Source organism: Heptranchias perlo, chromosome 3 (assembly GCF_035084215.1).
Source record: "Heptranchias perlo isolate sHepPer1 chromosome 3, sHepPer1.hap1, whole genome shotgun sequence".
NCBI classification, from domain to species: domain Eukaryota; kingdom Metazoa; phylum Chordata; class Chondrichthyes; order Hexanchiformes; family Hexanchidae; genus Heptranchias; species Heptranchias perlo.
The window spans coordinates 65,307,992-65,329,190 of record NC_090327.1 but is presented as its reverse complement, the minus strand read 5'-3'; the positions used below and the strand labels follow the sequence as shown (position 1 = coordinate 65,329,190).

The 21,199-nt window shown below is 42.7% G+C and overlaps 1 protein-coding gene across 2 annotated transcripts in view; it reads right to left on the bottom strand.

The window, feature by feature from the left end:
• LOC137306421 (regulator of G-protein signaling 20-like) overlaps positions 1-21,199 on the bottom strand; it is a 175,589-nt gene that overhangs the window by 51,130 nt on the left and 103,260 nt on the right. Inside the window, exon 2 of one of the 2 annotated variants that reach the window (XM_067975607.1) lies at positions 8,646-8,794. In XM_067975607.1, coding sequence (XP_067831708.1) covers positions 8,646-8,794 — 149 coding nt within the window. Of the gene's footprint in view, positions 1-8,645; positions 8,795-21,199 lie in introns of those variants that run through there. The other variant, XM_067975616.1, reaches the window with a different exon arrangement.

The following is a 21,199-nucleotide window of genomic DNA, read 5'->3' as shown; positions in this document are numbered from 1 at the left end:
CCTCTGTGTGAAAAAATCTTTCCTCAACTCCCATCTAATCCTCTATTAATTACTTTAAATATATGCCCTCTGGTTATTGACCTGTCTGCTAAGGGAAATAGGTCCTTCCTATCAACTCTATTTGGCCCCTCATAATTTTATACACCTCAGTTAAATCACCCCTCAGCTTCCTCTGTTCCAAAGAAAACAACCCCAGCCTATCCAATCTTTCCTCATAGCAAAAATTCTCCAGTCCTGTCAACATCCTTGTAAATCTCCTCTGTACCCTCTCTAGTGCAATTACATCTTTCCTGTAATGTGGTGACCAGAACTCTATGCGGTACTCAACCTGTGGCCTAATTAGTATTTTATACAGTTCTAGCATAACCTCCCTGCTCTTATATTTTATGCCTCGGCTAGTAAAGGAAAGTATTCCATATGCCTTCTCAACCACTTTATCTACCTGTCCTGCTACCTTCAGGGATCTGTGAACATGCACTCCAAGCTCCCTCTCTTCCTCTACGTCTCTCTGTATCCTCCCATTTATTGTGTACTCCCTTGCCTTGTTTGCACTCCCCAAATGCACTACCTCACACTTCTCCGGATTGAATTCCATTTGCCATTTTTTTGCCCACCTGACCAGTCCATTGATATCTTCCTGCAGTCTACAGCTTTCCTCCTCACTATCAACCACATGGCCAATTTTGTATCAACTGCAAACTTCTTAATCATGCCCCCTACATTTAAGTCTAAATCATTGATATATACCACAAAAAGCAAGGGACCTTGTACTGAGCTCTGTGGAACCCCACTGGAAACAGCCTTCCAGTCACAAAAACACCCGTTGACCATTATCCTTTGCTTCCTGCCACTGAGCGAATTTTGGATTTAACTTGCCACTTTCCCTTGGATTTTACTTTTTTGACCAGTCTGCCATGTGGGACCTTGTCAAAAGCCTTGCTAAAATGCAGACTACATCAAACACACTACCCTCATCGGCCCTCCTTGTTACCTCCTCAAAAAATTCAATTAAGTTAGTCAGACACGACCTTCCCTTAACAAATCCATGTTGACTGTCCTTGATTAATCCGTGCCTTTCTAAATGACGGTTTATACTGTCCCTCAGAATTAATTTACCCACCACCGAGGTTAGACTGACTGGCCTGTAATTACTAGGTCTATCCTTTTCTCCCTTTTTAAACAACGGTACAATGTTAGCACTCCTCTAATCCTCCGGCACCATGCCTGTAGCCAGGGAGGATTGGAAAATGACGGTCAGAGCCTCTGCTATTTCCTCTCTTGCTTCTTTTAACAGCCTGGGATACATTTCATCTGGGCCTGGTGATTTATCTACTTTCAAAGATGCTAATCCCCTTACTACTTCCTCTCACTATGTTTATCCCATCCAATATTTCACACTTCTCCTCCTTAACTACAATCTCTGCATCGTCCCCCTCTTTTGTGAAGACAGATGCAAAGTTTTTATTAAGAACCATACCCACATCTTCTGCCTCCACACATAGGCATCATACATAATTAAAATATGTTTCATATTGGTCAGTGGAAGTAATAGATAGGATTAATATTTGTATCACTGATTAAACACAATATCATTCTAAATATAGAATGATTCATTTTTTGGGAATGTATGTTGAAAGGGAGGCTGCTTATATAAATTTAAATGGAAAACCACAGCGGATCTACCTTGCAACATGAGATGTGCCCCACATGACGCGGACACCCAGCGGCAATATTTAAATAGGGTGACTTCCCATTGCTTCTGCATACTCCAGCAGGGTCATTGGCGGAGGCCATGGGCGGGTGCAATTCCGGCGTAATTGCTGACGTCGTATCACTTTGGGATTTTAGGCTCAAGTATATTTAATATATCTTCTAAGCTGATGTGCGCATCTTATCAAATCAGTATTCATTTTGCAATATTTAACTTACCTCAATTAAGCAATTTTACAGTTCAAGAGGAATGAAAGATAATTTAGAATGTTACTCTGTCTAACCAGTGATACAAATATTATTCCTATCTATTACTTCCACTGACCAATATGAAACATATTTTAATTATGGATATAAAATGCCAATTAATGTTTTTATCCACCACTGTGACTTTTTAATAGAAATTTCAAAAATGTACATTCACACATATATAGATATAAAATATATATTATACAGCTATTATATATTTTAATTACAAAGTGCTTGTGGGAGGGCGCATTGATACAAGTAAAAAATGGTAATGGAGAAAATAATGAGACAAGCCTCCAGCTCTTGATGGTTTCTATCCCAGGATATTAAAAGAAATAGGTGAGGAAATTGCAGATGCATTAATTTTCCAAAGCTCTCTAGATTCAGGAATAGTCTCTTTGGCTTGGAAAATTGCAAATGTCACTCCATTATTTAAGAAGTGAGGGAAGGAGAAACCAGATAACTACAGACCTGTCGGTTCAACGTCAATTGTGGGGAAGTCACTGGAATCTATTATTCGAGATGGAGTTATTGAGCACTTGGAGAAGTATCAGTTGATCAAAGGGAGTCAGCATATATTTGTGAAAAGTAGGTGATGTCTGACTAATCTAGTTGAATTTTGAGCCGGTCACCAGCATGGTGGATAGGTGAGTGTCTTTGAATGTTGTCTACATGGACTTCCTGAAGGCATTTGATAAGGTTCTGCACAAAAGATTATTTGAAAAAATGAGAGCGCACGGAATTGGAGGTAACCTTATGACATGGGTCGATAATAGGTTGAGAGGTAGGAGATGTAAAATAGGGATAAAGGGAACGTTCTCTGATTGGCGGGATGTGGCAAGTGGTGTTCCTCAGGGATCTGTACTAGGGCCTCAGCTTTTTAACATATATATTAATGACTTGGATGAAGAAATAGAGTTTTATATCCAAGTTTTCAGATAACACTAAATTAGGAGACAAAGTAAGTTGCGTAGATGGAAGCAGGAAGTTACAAAAGGACATAAACAGACTAAGTGAGTGGACAAAACTACGGCAGATGGAGATCAATGAAATCAGAATATTTTCTTAATGATGAGAGACTAGGTGCTGTGGAAGAGCAAAGGGATTTAGGTGTCCCTGTATACAAATCACTAAAAGCTAGTTCTCAGGTACAAAAAATAATCACAAAGGCTAATGGAATGTTAGCTTTATCTCAAGGGGGCTGGAATTCAAAAATGAGGAAGTGATGCTTCAGATATACAGAGCCTTGGCCAGACCCCATTGGGAGTACTACACTCAGTTTTGGGTACTGAATCTCAGGAAAGATATACTGGCCTTGGAGGGGGTACTGTGCAGATTCACCAGAATTATACTGGGCCTTAAAGCATTCAATTATGAGGACAGGTTGCATAAACTTGCCTTGAGTTTAGAAGGTAGAGGGGTAATCTAATCAAGGTCTTTAAAATGATAAAGGGATTCGATAGGGTAGATATAGAGAAACTATTTCCTCTGTTGGGGGAATTCAGAACAAGAAGGCTTAACCTTAAAATTAGAGCTTATTCGTGTATTCCTGTTCTTTTGTTCCTACCGGGAACATGTCATGACTACTTGTAATGGGATCAAAGAGTTGAAGCAACTTGTTTGGTTTTGGCTTCTTTTTTTGGTCTGGGAATGGGGGGAGGGGAGGTCCTGCACAGAAGTGGTCATTTCGATTGGGGTTGTTGTTCTTCAAGGTCAGTGGGTGGATTGCTGTGCTTTGGTGAGGGGGGTTTGTGTTGAGTGAGCTTCCAAGAATGGGTCCAAATGCCTTGGTATTTCTTCAAAGGCCAAGTATCACTCATTCTCAATGGAACATGTCCCACATATGCTCCAGCACATTTGTTGTGGAGAGGGCTGGACTGCTCCACAAAGGCAGGGATGCACCTTCTGCAGCCAGTAGAGGGAGTTATACTAGCCTGCTCACAGTGGGTTGGCCTTGCAAGCACTGAGCTAGGTCCTCTGGAAATGCAAGACTGGTTATGGTCCTGGTGGTCTCTCAAACTAGTATCCAGAGTGCAGCTGTCTCGGAAAAGGGATGACATTTGTAGACCTTGTGTGCAATACATTTTGCGCAATGTAAGATTTCGAGTTGGTCTTCATGCATCTTGCTGCAGGTGCTTACCCAGTCTGGCCTATATGTGACTCCAGACCCACAGCAATGTGGTTCATTCTTAATCGCCCTCTGAAATGGCCGAGCAAGCCGCTCAGTTGTAAAATCTCGCAACAGAAAGTCATAATAGGAATAAAACCGGACTGACCACCCGGCTTCGGACCACTAGGCACCGGACACGACAAAGGCAAATCAAGCCCAGTCGACCCTGCAAAGTCCTCCTCACTAACATCTGGGGACATGTGCCAAAATTGGGAGAGCTGTCCCACAGACTAGTCAAGCAACAGGCCGACTTAGCCATACTCACAGAATCATACCTTTCAGCCAACGTCCCAGACTCTTCCATCACCATCCCTGGGTATGTCCTGTCCCACTGGCAGCACAGACCTACCCGAGGTGGCGGTACAATGATATACAGTCAGGAGGGAGTGGCCTTGGGAGTCCTCAACATTGACTCCGGACCCCATGAACTCTCATGGCATCATGTCAAACATGGGCAAGGAAACCTCCTGCTGATTACTACCTACCAGCCTCCCTCAGCTGATGAATCAGTCCTCCTCCATGTTGAGCATCACTTGGTGGAAGCACTGAGGGTAGCAAGGGCACAGAATGTACTCTGGGTGGGGGACTTCAATGTCCATCACCAAGGGTGGCTCGGTAGCACCACGAGTGACCGAACTGGCCGAGTCCTGAAGGACATAGCTGCCAGACAGAGCCTGCGGCAGGTGGTGAGCGAACCAACACGAGGGAAAAACCTACTTGACCTCATCCTCACAAATCTACCTGTCGCAAATGCATCTGTCCATGACAGTATTGGTAGGAGTGACCACCGCACAGACCTCGTGGAGACGAAGTCCCGTCTTCGCACTGAGGACACCATCCAATGTGTTGTGTGGCACTATCACCGTGCTAAATGGGATACATTCAGAACAGATCTAGCAGCTCAAAACATCCATGAGGTGCTGTGGGCCATCAGCAGCAGAAGAATTGTATTCCAGCACAATCTGTAACTCATGGCCCGGCATATTCCTCACTCTACCATTACCAACAAGCCAGGAGATCAACCTTGGTTCAATGAGGAGTGTAGAAGAGCATGCCAGGACCAGCACCAGACATACCTAAAAATGAGGTGCCAACCTGGTGAAGCTACAACACAGGACTACATGCATGCTAAACAGCGGAAGCAACATGCTATAGACGGAGCTAAACGATTCCACAACCAACGGATCAGATCAAAGCTCTGCAGTCCTGCCACATCCAGTCGTGAATGGTGGTGGACAGTTAAACAACTACTGAGAGGAGGAGGCTCTGTAAACATCCCCATCCTCAATGATGGCAGAGTCCAGCAGGTGAGTGCAAAAGACAAGGCTGAAGCGTTTGCAACCATCTTCAGCCAGAAGTGCCGAGTAGATGATCCATCTCGGCCTCCTCTCGATATCCCCACCATCACAGAAGCCAGTCTTCAGCCAATTCGATTCACTCCACGTGATATCAAGAAACGGCTGAGTGCACTGGATACAGCAAAGGCTATGGGCCCCGACAACATCTCAGCTGTAGTGCTGAAGTCTTGTGCTCCAGAACTAGCCGCGCCTCTAGCCAAACTGTTCCAGTACAGCTACAACACTGGCATCTACCCGACAATGTGCAAAATTGCCCAGATATGTCCTGTCCACAAAAAACAGGACAAATCCAATCCAGCCAATTACCGCCCCATCAGCCTACTCTCAATCATCAGCAAAGTGATGGAAGGTGTCGTCGACACTGCTATCAAGCAGCACTTGCTCACCAATAACCTGCTCATTGATGCTCAGTTTGGGTTCCGCCAGGACCACTCGGCTCCAGACCTCATTACAGCCTTGGTCTAAACATGAATAAAAGAACTGAATTCCAGAGGTGAGGTGAGAGTAACTGCCCTTGACATCAAGGCAGCATTTGACCGAGTGTGGCACCAAGGAGCCCTAGTAAAATTGAAGTCAATGGGAATCAGGGGGAAAGCTCTCCAGTGGCTGGAGTCGTACCTAGCACAAAGGAAGATGGTAGTGGTTGTTGGGGGCCAATCATCTCAGCCCCAGAACATTGCTGCAGGAGTTCCTTAGGGCAGTGTCCTAGGCCCAACCATCTTCAGCTGCTTCAGCAATGACCTTCCCTCCATCATAAGGTCAGAAATGGGGATGTTTGCTGATGATTGCACAGTGTTCAGCTCCATTCGCAACCCCTCAGATAATGAAGCAGTCCATGCCCGCATGCAGCAAGACCTGGACAACATCCAGGCTTGGGCTGATAAGTGGCAAGTAACATTCGCGCCAGACAAGTGCCAGGCAATGATTATCTTGAACAAGAGAGAATCTAACCAGCTCCCCTTGACATTCAATGGCATTACCATCACCGAATCCCCCACCATTAACATCTTGGGGGTCACCATTGGCCAGAAACTTAACTGGACCAGCCACATAAATACTGTGGCTATAAGAGCAGGTCAGAGGCTGGGTATTATGTGGTGAGTGACTCACCTCCCAACACCCCAAAGCCTTTCCACCATCTACAAGGCACAAGTCAGGAATGTGATGGAATACTCTCCACTTGCCTGGATGAGTGCAGCTCCAACAACACTCAAGAAGCTCAACACCACCCAGGAAAAAGCAGCCCGCTTGATTGGCACCCCATCCACCACCCTAAACATTCACTCCCTTCACAGTGGCTGCAGTGTGTACCATCCACAAGATGCACTGCAGCAACCCGCCAAGGCTTCTTTGACAGCACCTCCCAAACCCACGACCTCTACCACCTAGAAGGACAAGGGCAGCAGGTACATGGGAACAACACCACCTGCACGTTCCCCTCCAAATCACACACCATCCCGACTTGGAAATATATTGCTGTTCCTTCATCGTCGCTGGGTCAAAATCCTGGAACTCCCTTCCTAACAGCACTGTGGGAGCACCTTCACCGCACGGACTGCAGCGGTTCAAGAAGGCGGCTCACCACCACCTTCTCAAGGGCAATTAGGGATGGGCAATTAGGGATGGGCAATTAGGGATGGGCAATTAGGGATGGGCAATAAATGCTGGCCTTGCCAGCGACGCCCACATCCCATGACCAAATAAAAAAAGGTGGCTGTGTTGACGACCATTCCTCCTTCAACAGCGCAATCTCATTCCCACCTTACTCTCAGGTTGCCTGGCCTAACTTTGGTCATGGAGGTGAAGCATGATGCACAGGGTGGAAATGTGTTTTCAGGAGACTGTTGAGGGGTAAGGGAATTCACCTTGGATAAGCCTTCCTAGGAATTCCCCATTTTGTCCAAACTGGAGAGAGGACAGAAACATGTTAGAATCTTCAGGAGAGCACGTATGTTCTTCCGGGCTGAGAGGATTGCAGTGATGATGAGGTGCTTCCAGCTCTCTGTCGGTCTTTTCTGAGGAGGTATGAATGGTATCTTAGCCGGGTTGGGGATGGGGGAGGGTTGGTAGGGCAGACTTGGTCTCATTCCTAATCATTGGTTTTGCTGAGAGACCAGGGCCTATATCACAGTCACTTGGATCTGGACTGCCCAGTAATGGTGTCCATCTTTGGCAGGCTGGGTCACCTTCTTGTTTGGAACTGAAGACACCAGTGGCATATACATTGTCTCTGTCCAAAGGAATTTGAAGATGCATCTGTCACTTCCAGAAATTGTTGGGCTGGTATGTTTACAAACTGCATCTTTAATGGGTAAAGGAGCTGGGGCGGATATTCATCTTCACTGTGTTCACCCTAACCGAGCGTGAAATGGGCAGGTTTTTCATCCAGTTAGGTGGGTGTATATGATGATTAAGAGGGGTAAGAAAGTTCCTTTTGTACAGGGTGGCCAATTTCAAGGTAACATGCATACCAAGATATTTAAAGCCAGACCCTGGCCTGCAAAGTTGTAGGACTCCTGTATTTGTGTGGAGATGTCTTGCGCGAGGGGGGCACCTTTTGTTTAAAAATATTTGAGTTTTTAGCTGGAGAGTTATCTAAATTCTTTCGTAATTTGGAAGATGCTGGGGGTGAGGTGGCTGGTTTGGTTATGTACAACAGTGTGTCATCAGCATACAGGGATATTTTGTGTTCAGCCCCTCCTGTCTTTACTCCATGGATACCTGGGTTCATCCAGTCACCTATCACTGGGGATTCTATGACCAGAGGAAAGAGGAGAAGAGATAGTGGCATCCCTGTCTGGTCCTTTGGTGGAATGGGAACGTTTTTTTTTAAATTCCAGTCCTTCCTTTTGTAGTTTGAGTATTTCAGTAGCCAATTGTTAGAAACAAATAAAAATAAGACCTTTCTGCATTTTGTTTCCTGACTGATTCTAGTTTAGTTTAACAGTGGGTTCCCACAGGACAGTGTGTAATCTTAGACTAATGGAACACAAAATGCTTTTTGATTAAAAGAATAATTATACATATTTTGTTTAAGCACTGGTTTCAAGGGGAGTCTGACAGCTGATGCCTACAGTCATGTGAGTGTAGATCTGTGCGCTGGTATTTACCTTCCAGCCACTCTTCAGAGTTGGGAGAAAATAGACAGAAAGACGTACCATGAGCAGCTGCAGCAGCAGCACCAGCAGAAGCAGCAGGCATTCGAGCCACGGTTCTCAGCACCCTGCTGTGCCTGCGCAGAGCCCGGCATCTCCTGCTGCACCGATGTCTGCCGCTTACGCATCTCCATTCGCTCCGATCCCATGGGCTGTGGAGAAAGCAAGATGTGAAAAGAGAAGGCTTTAAAGAGTGGGAACAGCACAGCTGAAGACTAATAACAAATTCTTATTCTTGAATACACCAATGACTCGCAACAAAATAGAAAAAGTTGGAAGCTGAGGCTTCTGATGTAAAAGAAATCTACTTTATCTCTATGTTCTTCTCTTTGTAAACTCCTTAGCTGTTAATCTTCAGGAATTACAATATTTTAGATTTAAAACTGTAATCTACCTTGATGTAAATCATTCTTAAAAACACATCTCTATTTGTTTAAATGAGTTTGGAATATTTGACACTTTATAATCATAAATCTTCCCCTAATGTTTCCTCGATGTTGACAACCTTATATTAAGTTGGGCAAGCATTCATATTGTCTTCCTTCCATAGAGAACATAGGTGATTCTGAAAGTGATGATGAACGAATGACTGAATGAGAGGTGCAGTAAAAGGCCAAGGAGTATAGTGATGGTTCTTCAATCTGAGCTGGCAGGCCGGCACCACATACGAGTCAAACCTGTCCTCTACCCCAGCCGCAAGCTCTAGCTGCAGGTTTCACTGATGCCTAAAGCCAGCTCTGCTCGTTAAAGGGATATGCTACCCTATGATGTCCCATATTTTGGTTCATAAAGCACCCAACTAAATACCACAAGCTTACTTTCTGAACAGTACTGAGGAACAATTAGAATGATGTTGAATAAGTAACTCATGTAATTTGTAACTTCTTTCCATTTGGTCCTTTCCTGTTTCACTTCCATACGCTATTTTCCTGCTTTCAAAAACCTCAGGTTTCAAAGACCCCCATTCCACTTGAGTGTTCAAAATAACTGGTTGGAAAGTTTTTTTTATTCGTTCATGGGATGTAGGCGTCACTGGCGAGGCCAGCATTTATTGCCCATCCATAATTGCCCTTGAGAAGGTGGTGGTGAGCCGCCTTCTTGAACCGTGCAGTCCGTGTGGTGAAGGTTCTCCCACAGTGCTGTTAGGAAGGGAGTTCTAGGATTTTGACCCAGCGACGATGAAGGAACGGCAATATATTTCCAAGTCGGGATGGTGTGTGACTTGGAGGGGAACGTGCAGTTGGTGGTGTTCCCATGTGCCTGCTACCCTTGTCCTTCTAGGTGGTAGAGGCTGCGGGTTTGATAGATGCTGTCGAAGAAGCCTTGGCGAGTTGCTGCAGTGCATCCTGTGGATGGTACACACTGCAGCCATGATGCGCTGGTGGTGAAGGGAATGAATGTTTGGAGTGGTGGATGGGGTGCCAATCAAGTAGGCTGCTTTGTCCTGGATGGTGTTGAGCTTCTTGAGCGTTGTTGGAGCTGCACTCACCCAGGCAAGTGGAGAGTATTCCATCACACTCCTGACTTGTGCCTTGTAGATGGTGGAAAGACTTTGGGGAGTCAGGAGGTGAGTCACTCGCCGCAGAATACCCAGCCTCTGACCTGCTCTTGTAGCCACAGTATTTATGTGGCTGGTCCAGTTAAGTTTCTGGTCAATGGTGACCCCCAGGATGTTAATGGTGGGGAATTTGGTGATGGTAATGCCATTGAATGTCAAGGGGAGGTGGTTAGACTCTCTCTTGTTGGAGATGATCATTGCCTGGCACTTTTCTGGTGCGAATGTTACTTGCCACTTATCAGCCCAAGCCTGGATGTTGTCCACGTCTTGCTGCATGTGGGCACGGACTGCTTCATTATCTGGGGGGTTGCGAATGGAACTGAACACTGTGCAATCATCAGCGAACATCCCCATTTCTGACCTTATGATGGAGGGAAGGTCATTGATGAAGCAGCTGAAGATGTTTGAGCCAAGTCACTGCCCTGAGGACCTCCTGCAGCGATGTCCTGGGGATGGGATGATTGGCCTCCAACAACCACTACCATCTTCCTCTCTGCTAGGTATGACTCCAGCCACTGGAGAGTTTTACCCCTGATTCCCATTGACTTCAATTTTAATAGGGCTCCATGGTGCCACACTTGGTCAAATGCTGCCATGATGTCAAGGGCAGTCACTCTCACCTCACCTCTGGAATTCAGCTCTTTTGTCCATGTTTGGACCAAGGTTCTAATGAGGTCTGGAGCCGAGTGGTCCTGGCGGAACCCAAACTGAGCATCGGTGAGCAGTTTGTTGGTGAGTAAGTGCTGCTTGATAGCACTGTCGACGACACCTTCCATCACTTTGCTGATGATTGAGAGTAGGCTGATGGGGCAGTAATTGGCTGGATTGGATTTGTCCTGCATTTTGTGGACAGGACATACCTGGGCAATTTTGCACATTGTCAGGTAGATGCCAGTGTTGTAGCTGTACTGGAACAGTTTGGCTAGAGGCGCGGCTAGTTCTGGAGCACAAGACTTCAGCATTACAGCCGGGATGTTGTCGGGGCCCAAAGCCTTTGTTGTATCCAGTGCACTCAGCCATTTCTCAATATCACGTGGAGTGAATCGAAATGGTTGAAGACTGGCTTCTGTGATGGTGGGGATATCGGGAGGAACCCAAAATGGATCATCCACTCAGCAGTTCTGGTTGAAGATGGTTGCAAACGCTTCAGCCTTGTCTTTTGCACTCACATGCTGGACTCTGCCATCACTGAGGATGAGGATGTTCACAGAGCCTCCTCCTCACGTTAGTTGTTTAATTGTCCACCATCATTCACGACTGGATGTGGCAGGACTGCAGAGCTTTGATCTGATCTGTTGGTTATGGAATCGCTTAGCTCTGTCTATAGCATGTTGCTTCAGCTGTTTAGCATGCATATAGTCCTGTGTTGTAGCTTCATCATGTTGGCACCTCATTTTAGTTATGCCTGGTCCTGCTCCTGGCATGCTCTTCTACACTCCTCATTGAACCAAGGATGATCCCCTGGCTTGTTGGTAATGGTACAGTGAGGAATATGCCGGGCCATGAGGTTACAGATTGTGCTGCAATACAATTCTGCTGCTGCTGATGGCCCACAGTGCCTCATGGATGCCCAGTTTTGAGCTGCTAGATCTGTTCTAATTAGAATTAGTGAATAACCTGGCAGTGCTTGTAAACAGGTTTGTCTTTTACTGGTATTGCAAATTTAATTTGCAGGAATTTTAGAACTTGTATGACATAATTCAACACTGCATTGCTTTTTTTCAAATGATGTTGTTTTGCATCTGCATTCTGTGCAACATTTAAGGTTTGAACATTCACAACAAAATTCTTTATAAAAAAAACATTTGCATTTATCCCTTTGAACTGTCTCTTCAGGGAGAGGCTAATGCTATTTGTATACTGCAGCTATTTTACCTTCTCGGACCTACAGATGCAGTATGTGTTCTAGCCTAGCAGTAGCCCATTTACATTGCCTGGCTTGGAACTCCAATTCTCCTGTCCAGAGAGAGCTTTGCTTATATGTAGTTAAACACTCTTTTCCCAGCAGTTAAAATTTATATGTTAAGGGAGTGTGGATAGCAACGTACCACTCTGTAAACATTTAAATTAAGTTCAAAGCTTAAAAGAATGTAAACTGAAGCAGTCTGAGGCAGCTCCTCCAGGATTCTCACACCACTTCTCTCCAGATTTCAGATTGAGCCTCGATTCCAGACTTATACTACAGCTTTGCTGTGAGATGGACTCGTCCACTAAAACACACCCTAGAATTAAGACATATGACATAAGATAAAGTTCAATGTTTCTATTACTGCATTTCCATTGAGCAGCAGAGCAAAGGACTATCCTTGGAGTATATCCAAGTCACTTACAACTGCACTCTCAAACTCTATACTGCCTAGCCTCTGGCCCTCCATTCACCATGATACCTCTGCAGTTATTGATTTGCTTAATCACTCCTTTATCTCTACCTATGATGCCCTAATTCCTAGCAAAACCTTCACCATTTCCCATCCCAGTTGTTCCCCCGGTGCCTCCCCATCTTCACTCCCTCAAATACAAGGGGCACAAATATGAATATACCTGGCAGAACTGACTTACCTATCCATCACCAAATATGGCATGACTATATTAATCTCTACCAGGCCTTGTTCTCTGCCAAAATGGTCCACTAACTTAGTGTTTCAATGTAGGGTCTTAGCTGCCACTTTCTTTATGACAGGGGATGGTGGTGATGTGGGATGGTTGTTTTGGTGTTTGCAGGGGGTAGGGGAGAGAGGGGTCAGTGCCTGGGATGGGGACCCTCCATTGGAACACTGCTGGTGGGGCAGTCCTCATCCTTGGTGTCAGCCTAGTTTTTTTTTTGTCAGGCTGCTTGGTTCAGTTCCACTTAGCCACCTTTTCCTGTTTCCATTTCAGACCTGCTTATCCCTCCCCCACCACCTCAATTAGACATATGTTCTCTCATTTTTTTATTATGCTTCTTCCTGTAATCTCATGTTAATATTATTTCATCCATTTAACCATATCCTGTTTTCCTTTTTAAGCATTTTACAGGTCATTTCCCCTCTTACAGGTGCATGTGTTTTTTCCTTCACTCTTCCCTTTGTTCCGTTCCTTTTAAATACTGTTTGTATGTAATTTGTTCCAGTTCTGATAAAGGGGGTTACATCTAAAATGTTAACTTGTTCTGTTCTCTCCATAGATGCTGACTGACTGAATATTTCCAGCATTTTCTGTTTTTGTCTCAGATTTCTAGCGCTTGCCGTTTTTGCCTTTTATTCATATTGTTCTTGTTGTATATAGAAGATACACAATAAGGATGAATGGGAATATTGATCTTATTCTGAGTGCGAGAAGGAGATCACAGGTGAGCTACCAAGATTTCACTGGTGGATTAAACTGGATATTCCACCATTCCTTTGACGACTTTAACAACGATGAAAGAGGAAATCTTCACCTTCTGTTTCATGTGCCAAAATTGAAACCATGGCTCCTGCATTGTCCAACTAAATTGCATCATTTTGATTTAAAATAAGTGTGTTTTCAAATAGTATTTATTGTTTTGTATTATTATTCCTGTCCAACAGACATGTAAAATAGGAAAGATGATAGAAGGAGCAATGGGTGGTACATCTTGTTAATAACATTGCCCTTTCCTACCTCTGAGTACTGGGCTTAAATCCAGCCCACACAGATAGGAGCTGAAGGTCATCTCTCTGTTTGCTTTAAAAGGTTTTAACTGAGGGATAAAAGTACCTGGGAATGAAAAGAATTTTCCACGTGCATCTGGTGACAGCACCTGCCACTTTGCAGCCAATTATAGGAAGAGACACATATAATATGTAATATGCAAGTTTGCATAATTGAACTCAGTAAACTCGAGTCTGCAGCCTAAAAGAACTCTCCGGTTTAATACTTCTCTGAAAAACTGGTTACATCACTCTGTCTGTGAGATAAAAGTAAGGCACAGAGGAATTTATTTTCCCTTTTTATAGCCCACAACCCAGCTCAGAGGTCAGAATATTAGAGGCAGAGCTGTCAACATCTAGGAAAGTTTAAGAGTGAGAATTATAATGAAAAAAGAGTGACACAGATTGCAAACCTATTTAAATAAATTGGGCCCTGAAATTTTACTGTAGATAACTATCTGAAGCTCCTCTCTCTGCTAGTTTATTCAAACCTATTTATTTATTTGAAATGCCTTCGGTAAAATGGAGGTGAGTGAAATTTCAGATAACCATATTCATACACTAGTATTACAGCATGATTTCAGAGTCAATGATTTGTTTCTATTTAGGAGTGACAATACATAAAATAAGTTATATTCTCAAACTAAAATTAGTGATTGACATTTCTACTGAGTTTTACTTTGCAGATCTGTTAGAAATTATGGAAATTGGAAATGTTTTTCCATTGCCAGTGTGATGTAAGGAAAGCTCTGTGTGATACGTATTATAACTGTCCTCAGAGTGATGAATGCTGTCATGAGATGCATGTGGAAAAACCGTGACTTTGACTCAAGAGGAACAATATAAAGGCAGCATTTGGCACCCTCCAATGTGACTCGCTATGCAACTGCTTTTTTTTAAGTTAAATTGAAAAATCCTTAGGTGGAATGGGGAACCATCTTAACATTTCTAACAACTGAAAAGAGCTGATTATCTTGTTGGTTCTTTATTAGAAATTTCACTGGCCATTGGAGGCTGGTGAATGGAGCTTTGTGCATGCATTTGGCTACATGTGCCATTTCTCCTGGTCAACAGCGATGCAAGTGGGCAGTATAACTGACACCACTGCTAAACGTGCCCTAATACTTCACCGACCAGTGCAGTACAACTGAGGCACAAGAGAAAGATAGCAACACATTCATTTTATATATTTGTGCCTAATTCCTTAAAGTTATTGATAATATTTTAGCTACGTATCCAAAATATTCAATGCATAGAAAATAATAGATGTATGGTGTGTGTTACAAGGTCATAATAAGGGTTTCCTGGTAATAAATACAATGATTAGAACTAAATTGGGTATGGTAGCCTAGTGGTTGTGGTATTGGACTAGCAGCCACAGGTGGTGAGTTTAACTCCCACCATGGAAAGTTGGGAAATTGAATTAATCTGGTAATTTACAGGTACTAGATAAAATAACCATGAAAGGTGCCAGATTGTTATTAAAAAAACAACTAGATCACTAATGTCCTTCAGGAACTTGCCACGTCTACCTGGGACTCACACTAAGGGTTGACTCATAAAGCCCTCAGGACAGTTAGAGATGGGTAATGTTGCATTGCCCACATCCTGAGAAAAAATATATATTTTTTAAAAATTAAAAATGAGCATAGGGACACTTAGAAAGTACCTGCAAATAATAGTAAATGCATTGCTGTTCCTTCATTGTCCCCGGGTCAAAATCCTGGAACTCCCTACCTAATAGCATTGTGGGAGTACCTACATGACGCGGACTGCAGCGTTTTAAGAAGAAAGCCCACCACCACCTCCTCAGGGCAATTAGGGAAGGGATGGGATGGGGAATAAATGCCAGCCTTGCCAGCAACGGTAATATCCCCCAAAAAAATGTTGTTTTAAATGTCCAGTAAAGTAATTAAAAAGCTAATAGAATACGAGGATATGCAACCAAAATAGTAGAATACAAGTTTACAAAAGTTGTGCGAATGTTTTACAACGCACTGGTCCTAGAAACGTGATTTTCTGAGTCTGACAAAATTGGAACTGTGGTTCCTGTAGTGCACGCATGCATATAATGGCAGCAGGGATTGTTGGCCTTACTGAATTTTGTGAGGCAAGCCCCTCCCCTTGGTTTGACATGTGGAGCCCTGTGATGGTCACATGGGTTCCACTTGTAATGCCCTGGACCCCTGGCAAATCTGCCAGACAGTAAAAGTTCTGAACCCTCTCTGAATGTTCTGTATGTTTCTTTCCAATGGAAAAATGATAAACGTGTTCCCTCCGCAAACTGAGCATCAGTCACTTCCTTTGTATAGGAATGAACTGCAGACTGGCTATCTGATGGATGTCCTCTGCGGTACCCTGGGAATCCTGTTGCATAAAAACAATGGCCCAGAAATTGCTCTGAGTGGCGAACCAACGGTGCCCGCCACTCCTTAGACTTGAACTCACCCACTAAGTTACCGTGGTCTTTTTGGCAGCAACTTATTTCAAATGCGAGTTCAAAAAACTGCAGCGTTCTTTCCCGGGCTGTGTGAGTGGGGAAAGGATCGCTCTGTCCCCTCCACCAATCAGCTTGAAGCAAGCCATGCTTGTGAGAACCATGAAGCAAATCTAATTCATAAACTGCGCAGAGTGAGAACTAGAAATTGTCAGTTAAGATTAGTAAATGTACTATAAAATCAGATAGAGAAAGCAAAATAAAGAGAGGGTAAGATTAAAAGACTGAGATAAAAGAGACAGAAAGAAAAAGTAAAAAAATAAAAATTTTAAACAGCAATTTACCTCACCTTTTTACATTCAGCTGTTGTTTTAATAGGGATAAGAAAGGAACACAACCTGTCGGAAAATTCCTCAAAACATTGATATTGTCTCTTTAACGATGCATAATTTTAAAAGCGAATTTACTTTCTACAATCAGTGCTTCTGACCTCAAATTGTAATGGTTAACATCCATTAGTTTTTCTTGCTGTAGTTGGTGAACTATCATGCCCAGTTTTTATATGTACTCGATGATTAAGACATAGAAATTACAATGAACCTTTGCTTAAAGGGGTGGTGTTGGGGTGTTTATGGAATCTCTTCCTGAAACAGCTGGGTGTATTCTGAAAACTCTGTCTTGTATCTGAAAGTATGAGAACCGTTTGCAATCTGATTTTCATTTCAAAAATTGTTATTAAGACTATAAGATAAAATAATAAGCTTTGTAGTACTGGATGTAATGAACTCTGTTATGTCCTTGTGTAGGCAACATATCATTGTAAAAAACAAAATGAATTTATATAGCATTGTTTCACGTTTACATAGAATTACATAGAATGTACAACACAGAAGCAGGCCATTCAGCCCAACAGGTCCACCAGGCTGGTGTTTATGCTCCATACCAGCCTCCTCCCTCCCTACTTCATCTAACCTTATCAGCACATCTTTCTATTCCTTTCTTCCTCATGTCTTTATCTAGCTTCCCCTTAAATGCAGCTATGCTAGTCACCTCAATTACCCATTATGGTAGCGAGTTCCACATTCTCACCACTCTCTGGGTAAAGACGTTTCTCCTGAATTCCCTATTGGATTTATTAGTGACTATCTTATATTTATGTCCCTAGTTCTGGTCTCCCCTGCAAGTGGAAACATCTTCTCTAAATCTACCCTATCAAACACTTTTGAAAGAAAGTCACGGTTGTGATGTACTGTCCTTAATAGACGTGAAAGGTCTTGGAAGATACTTTGCCAATGCACCCTGGCTGTTTTAAATATCTAGTTAAATCTATTGAGAAGACAGAAGTATTTGTTCAAAGGGTATGGCGCTAAGTTCCTTTACACCTTTCCAAACTTTCCACCATAATCGACAAATCCATCTCGTTTTTTACAGGTTAAAAATGAATTAAATCTAATAAAGTAAAAGACGGTTTTTCTGTGTTATAAAGCCTCTAGGTATCACCTGGAAATAGTTCTTTCTAACTTGCGGGTTGTATCTGTTTGGGTTGTGCAATCTCCTTGGGTTCTGATGAACAAACAGAACCATGTTGTCGCTCCATCAGCGATCGAATCAGATCAGTAAAACAAGTCATGTATTGAGACCATTTGCAAGCTGTGATTTCTTCTCCCTGAAAATCAGACACTTGGGTACGGTTTGCCGTTTTGCTGCCCCGCAGCTGCTGATTCGGATAAGACAAATATTGCCATGCGTCAAAATAAGGCCAAGTGAGCTCGAAATAAAGATCTAACCCGAGGGATCTGGCCACTCTGTGTGGAAAATCGAACAAATAAAGCCAAACGGCATTTTAACAAGAGAATTTCCGGCAATCTGCCACAGGAAACCAGACTGTGAAAAAGACAATAATTAGTAAATATGATAGTTTAATATTGGTTTATATCAACATGCCTCGCATAACACAACAACAAGAATAAAAGCCTGCGGTGTGACTCGTTGCTAGTTGCCCATGTTCACGCTATATTAGGTTATTTATATTGAAAATGAGATTTATTCAAATAGTTGATATCGAAATCTTACACTGTGCATGTATCAAGGCGAGTATTTAGCCTGTTATGAAAGACGAGAAAAACAAACCACCCTGTAGACGTTTTGACGATGTCCACCCATTGACGCAAAGCTCCAGAAAGGAGCTCCGAGTACATCCGTATTTCGATTAGTATATTTATTCCATTTGCTTTGGATTTCTTGTATTTAACGTTTTTCATTTGCTTCTAACTGCTTTGAGAATCTCAAAATCTCATTCTCTTTGCAAGGTCATAAATGATGAAATTTCTCACTTCTCCCTCACTTACAGGTAAAACATTCCGTTTCGAGGGGCTCGGCTCGAGGGGCCGATTGGCCTACTCCTGCTCCTATTTCTTATGTTCTTATGTTCTCTTTAAATTGCAATAGCAAAACTGCAGGCATTCATCAATAACTGAAAAAAGTGAATTCCTTACTACATTATAACCTTCGTTAAAAACACCTAAGGAGGTTATTGATTTATTTTTCATGCTAGCCTGGACACATACAGAATATATTACTGCACTAACGCTTTAATTTAAGAAATCCTATTAAAATTGGTCAACGATTAACGGGTAACGCGAATTAAGAGTAAAATATCATCAAACACACAAATGTTACGTTTGTTCATCAGGAGATTTTCGTATTCAACAATTTTTGGGAAATGGTTTTAAAATGTCAAACTTTGTCAAGATTTGTTTTAAATAGAAAACAACAAAGATTCAAATACTTCGTAGTTGGTTTATGTAAGGCAAGAGCTGCGAGGGATTGGCAGTTAATTAAGATTCATGTTTCTCTTTATTTTCCCTAATGTAGGGGCAGAAGAGAAATAGATCCAGTTCACTCTCCAGAGACCTCCCCTCCTAAGGCCTAATTACTGTTCATTATTCCAATTATGAAGGCTAAGTGGCTCAAAAGCAATATCCAAAGGTTGGGGCACAGATGTTTTTGGATCAAGTATTTTCTAAAAATATTAATTACAGACTATGGTTCCGAATGAAAGATATCCTATCCCCAAGGTGCTAATGTATTAGGGCAAGTTGGGTTAATGTGATTTACTTCGTCAGATGCAATACATTACAGAATATAGCAGTCAATAGGAGACACAGGTTCGCTGTAAACTGGATTGTTAAAATATTACTCAAAATACAACTATTTGAGAATTTGACTCGAGGAGTATTGAAGGTTAGAAGGATTCTTTTAGACACACAGATGATAAAATAAACTACCGATCAGAATGGTTCCCCTTCTGCTACTGAAGCTACGGAATTACCATCTGTGGATTGCAGTTGGTCAGAGCGGAATAATGCAGATTGCAATGTTAGATTGATATCCTGTATTGATAACAGATTACGTGCAGAGTTTAGGGAGACATTTCATCGGGTCTATCTGTTGGACATTTTACCAGTGATTAGTCACCTCCTTTAAGGTTAAATAAATTGGGTAGGGTCTATAACGGTGCAAACTGTACACGGTCTGTAGGAAGGAATGGAATTAATCCACGAACTTATCTTTCTTTTTCTGTACTTTCATATGTTCCTGCCACGACTTCTTTTTGTTCTCCAGTAATCAGCCTTTTAGTGACACGTTAATAACGCACATAAGAGCTGTGGATACACCACTCAATTTCTCAATCAGTTTCTGTGCCAAATAAAGATCAATTTCTCTTTTGGATTTGTCAATGCCATTCACAGCTATTGCCTCCTCTCTAATATATTCACGTATGTCCATCCAAACAAACAATTCATTTAATCTATCTCTCCACCTGCCCAACGGCTAGAAATTGATGCACTATTCAGGAGCCAACTATGGATTATTAATGTTTTTCTCGGGCGAGTTCTTGTCTGCCAATTAAACCCCGACATCGTTTTTAGTTGCATGTGTAAATCTTGCGATCTTTCATTGCTGCATTGGGCTGCCCAACGAAACGTCAGCATTGATTGACATGCAAAGCAGAAGTTACAATGCTTGAGTAGGCATTTAAGTCCCTGTATCTGCACGGAAAAAATAGCGAACAGTTACTCTACAATTTTGCTGTAGAATGGAAACTGGAATGACATGCTTCAAAGACCATGCACAGGGTGTCCTGATTAATGATGTGGGAAAGGAGGGCTATCCAGAATGAGGCACACTGACACCGTCCTCAAAAAAAGCTCATTCAACAATCTTGGGTAAGATTGCTGAGAAAATGAATGTTGTCTGCAGAATATCGAGGATACAGATCACCAAGATGACTGCTAAGATATGGTTAAAGTGCAGCTTTCAATACCAAGTTCCCGTATATGCTCCTAGGGGTACACTACAGACCACCTAATAGTGGAAAAGAGGTGGAGGAAGAAATAGGTAAGCAAATATGTGAAATGAGTACAGGACATAGAATAATAATAATGGGAGATTTTAACTATCCCCAAATAAACTGGCAAGAAGAGGTAGACCATAGTCACGCGTCTACCATGCAGCACCTTATCCAAGGGCTTTTGAAAATCCAAATATATTACATCTACTGCATTACCCTGAGCAACTACCTTTAACCCCTACTATGGTCAGAGCATGTGGAGTCAGGGGACAAGCAGCAGAATGGATAGCATGCTGGCTACAAAAAATGGAGAGTAGGGGTTAAAGGTAGTTGCTCAGATTGGCAAAAGATGGGAAGTGCTGGGACCACTGTTGTTCACCATTTACATTAACGATTTGGACTCGGGAATAGGAAGTACAATTTCAAAATTTGCGGACGACACCAAATTGGGGGGTGTAGTTAATACCGAGCAGGACTGCGACAAGATACAGGAAGACATTAATAAACTTGCAGAATGGGTGTGTAATTGGCAAATGAATTTCAATATGGATAAGTGTG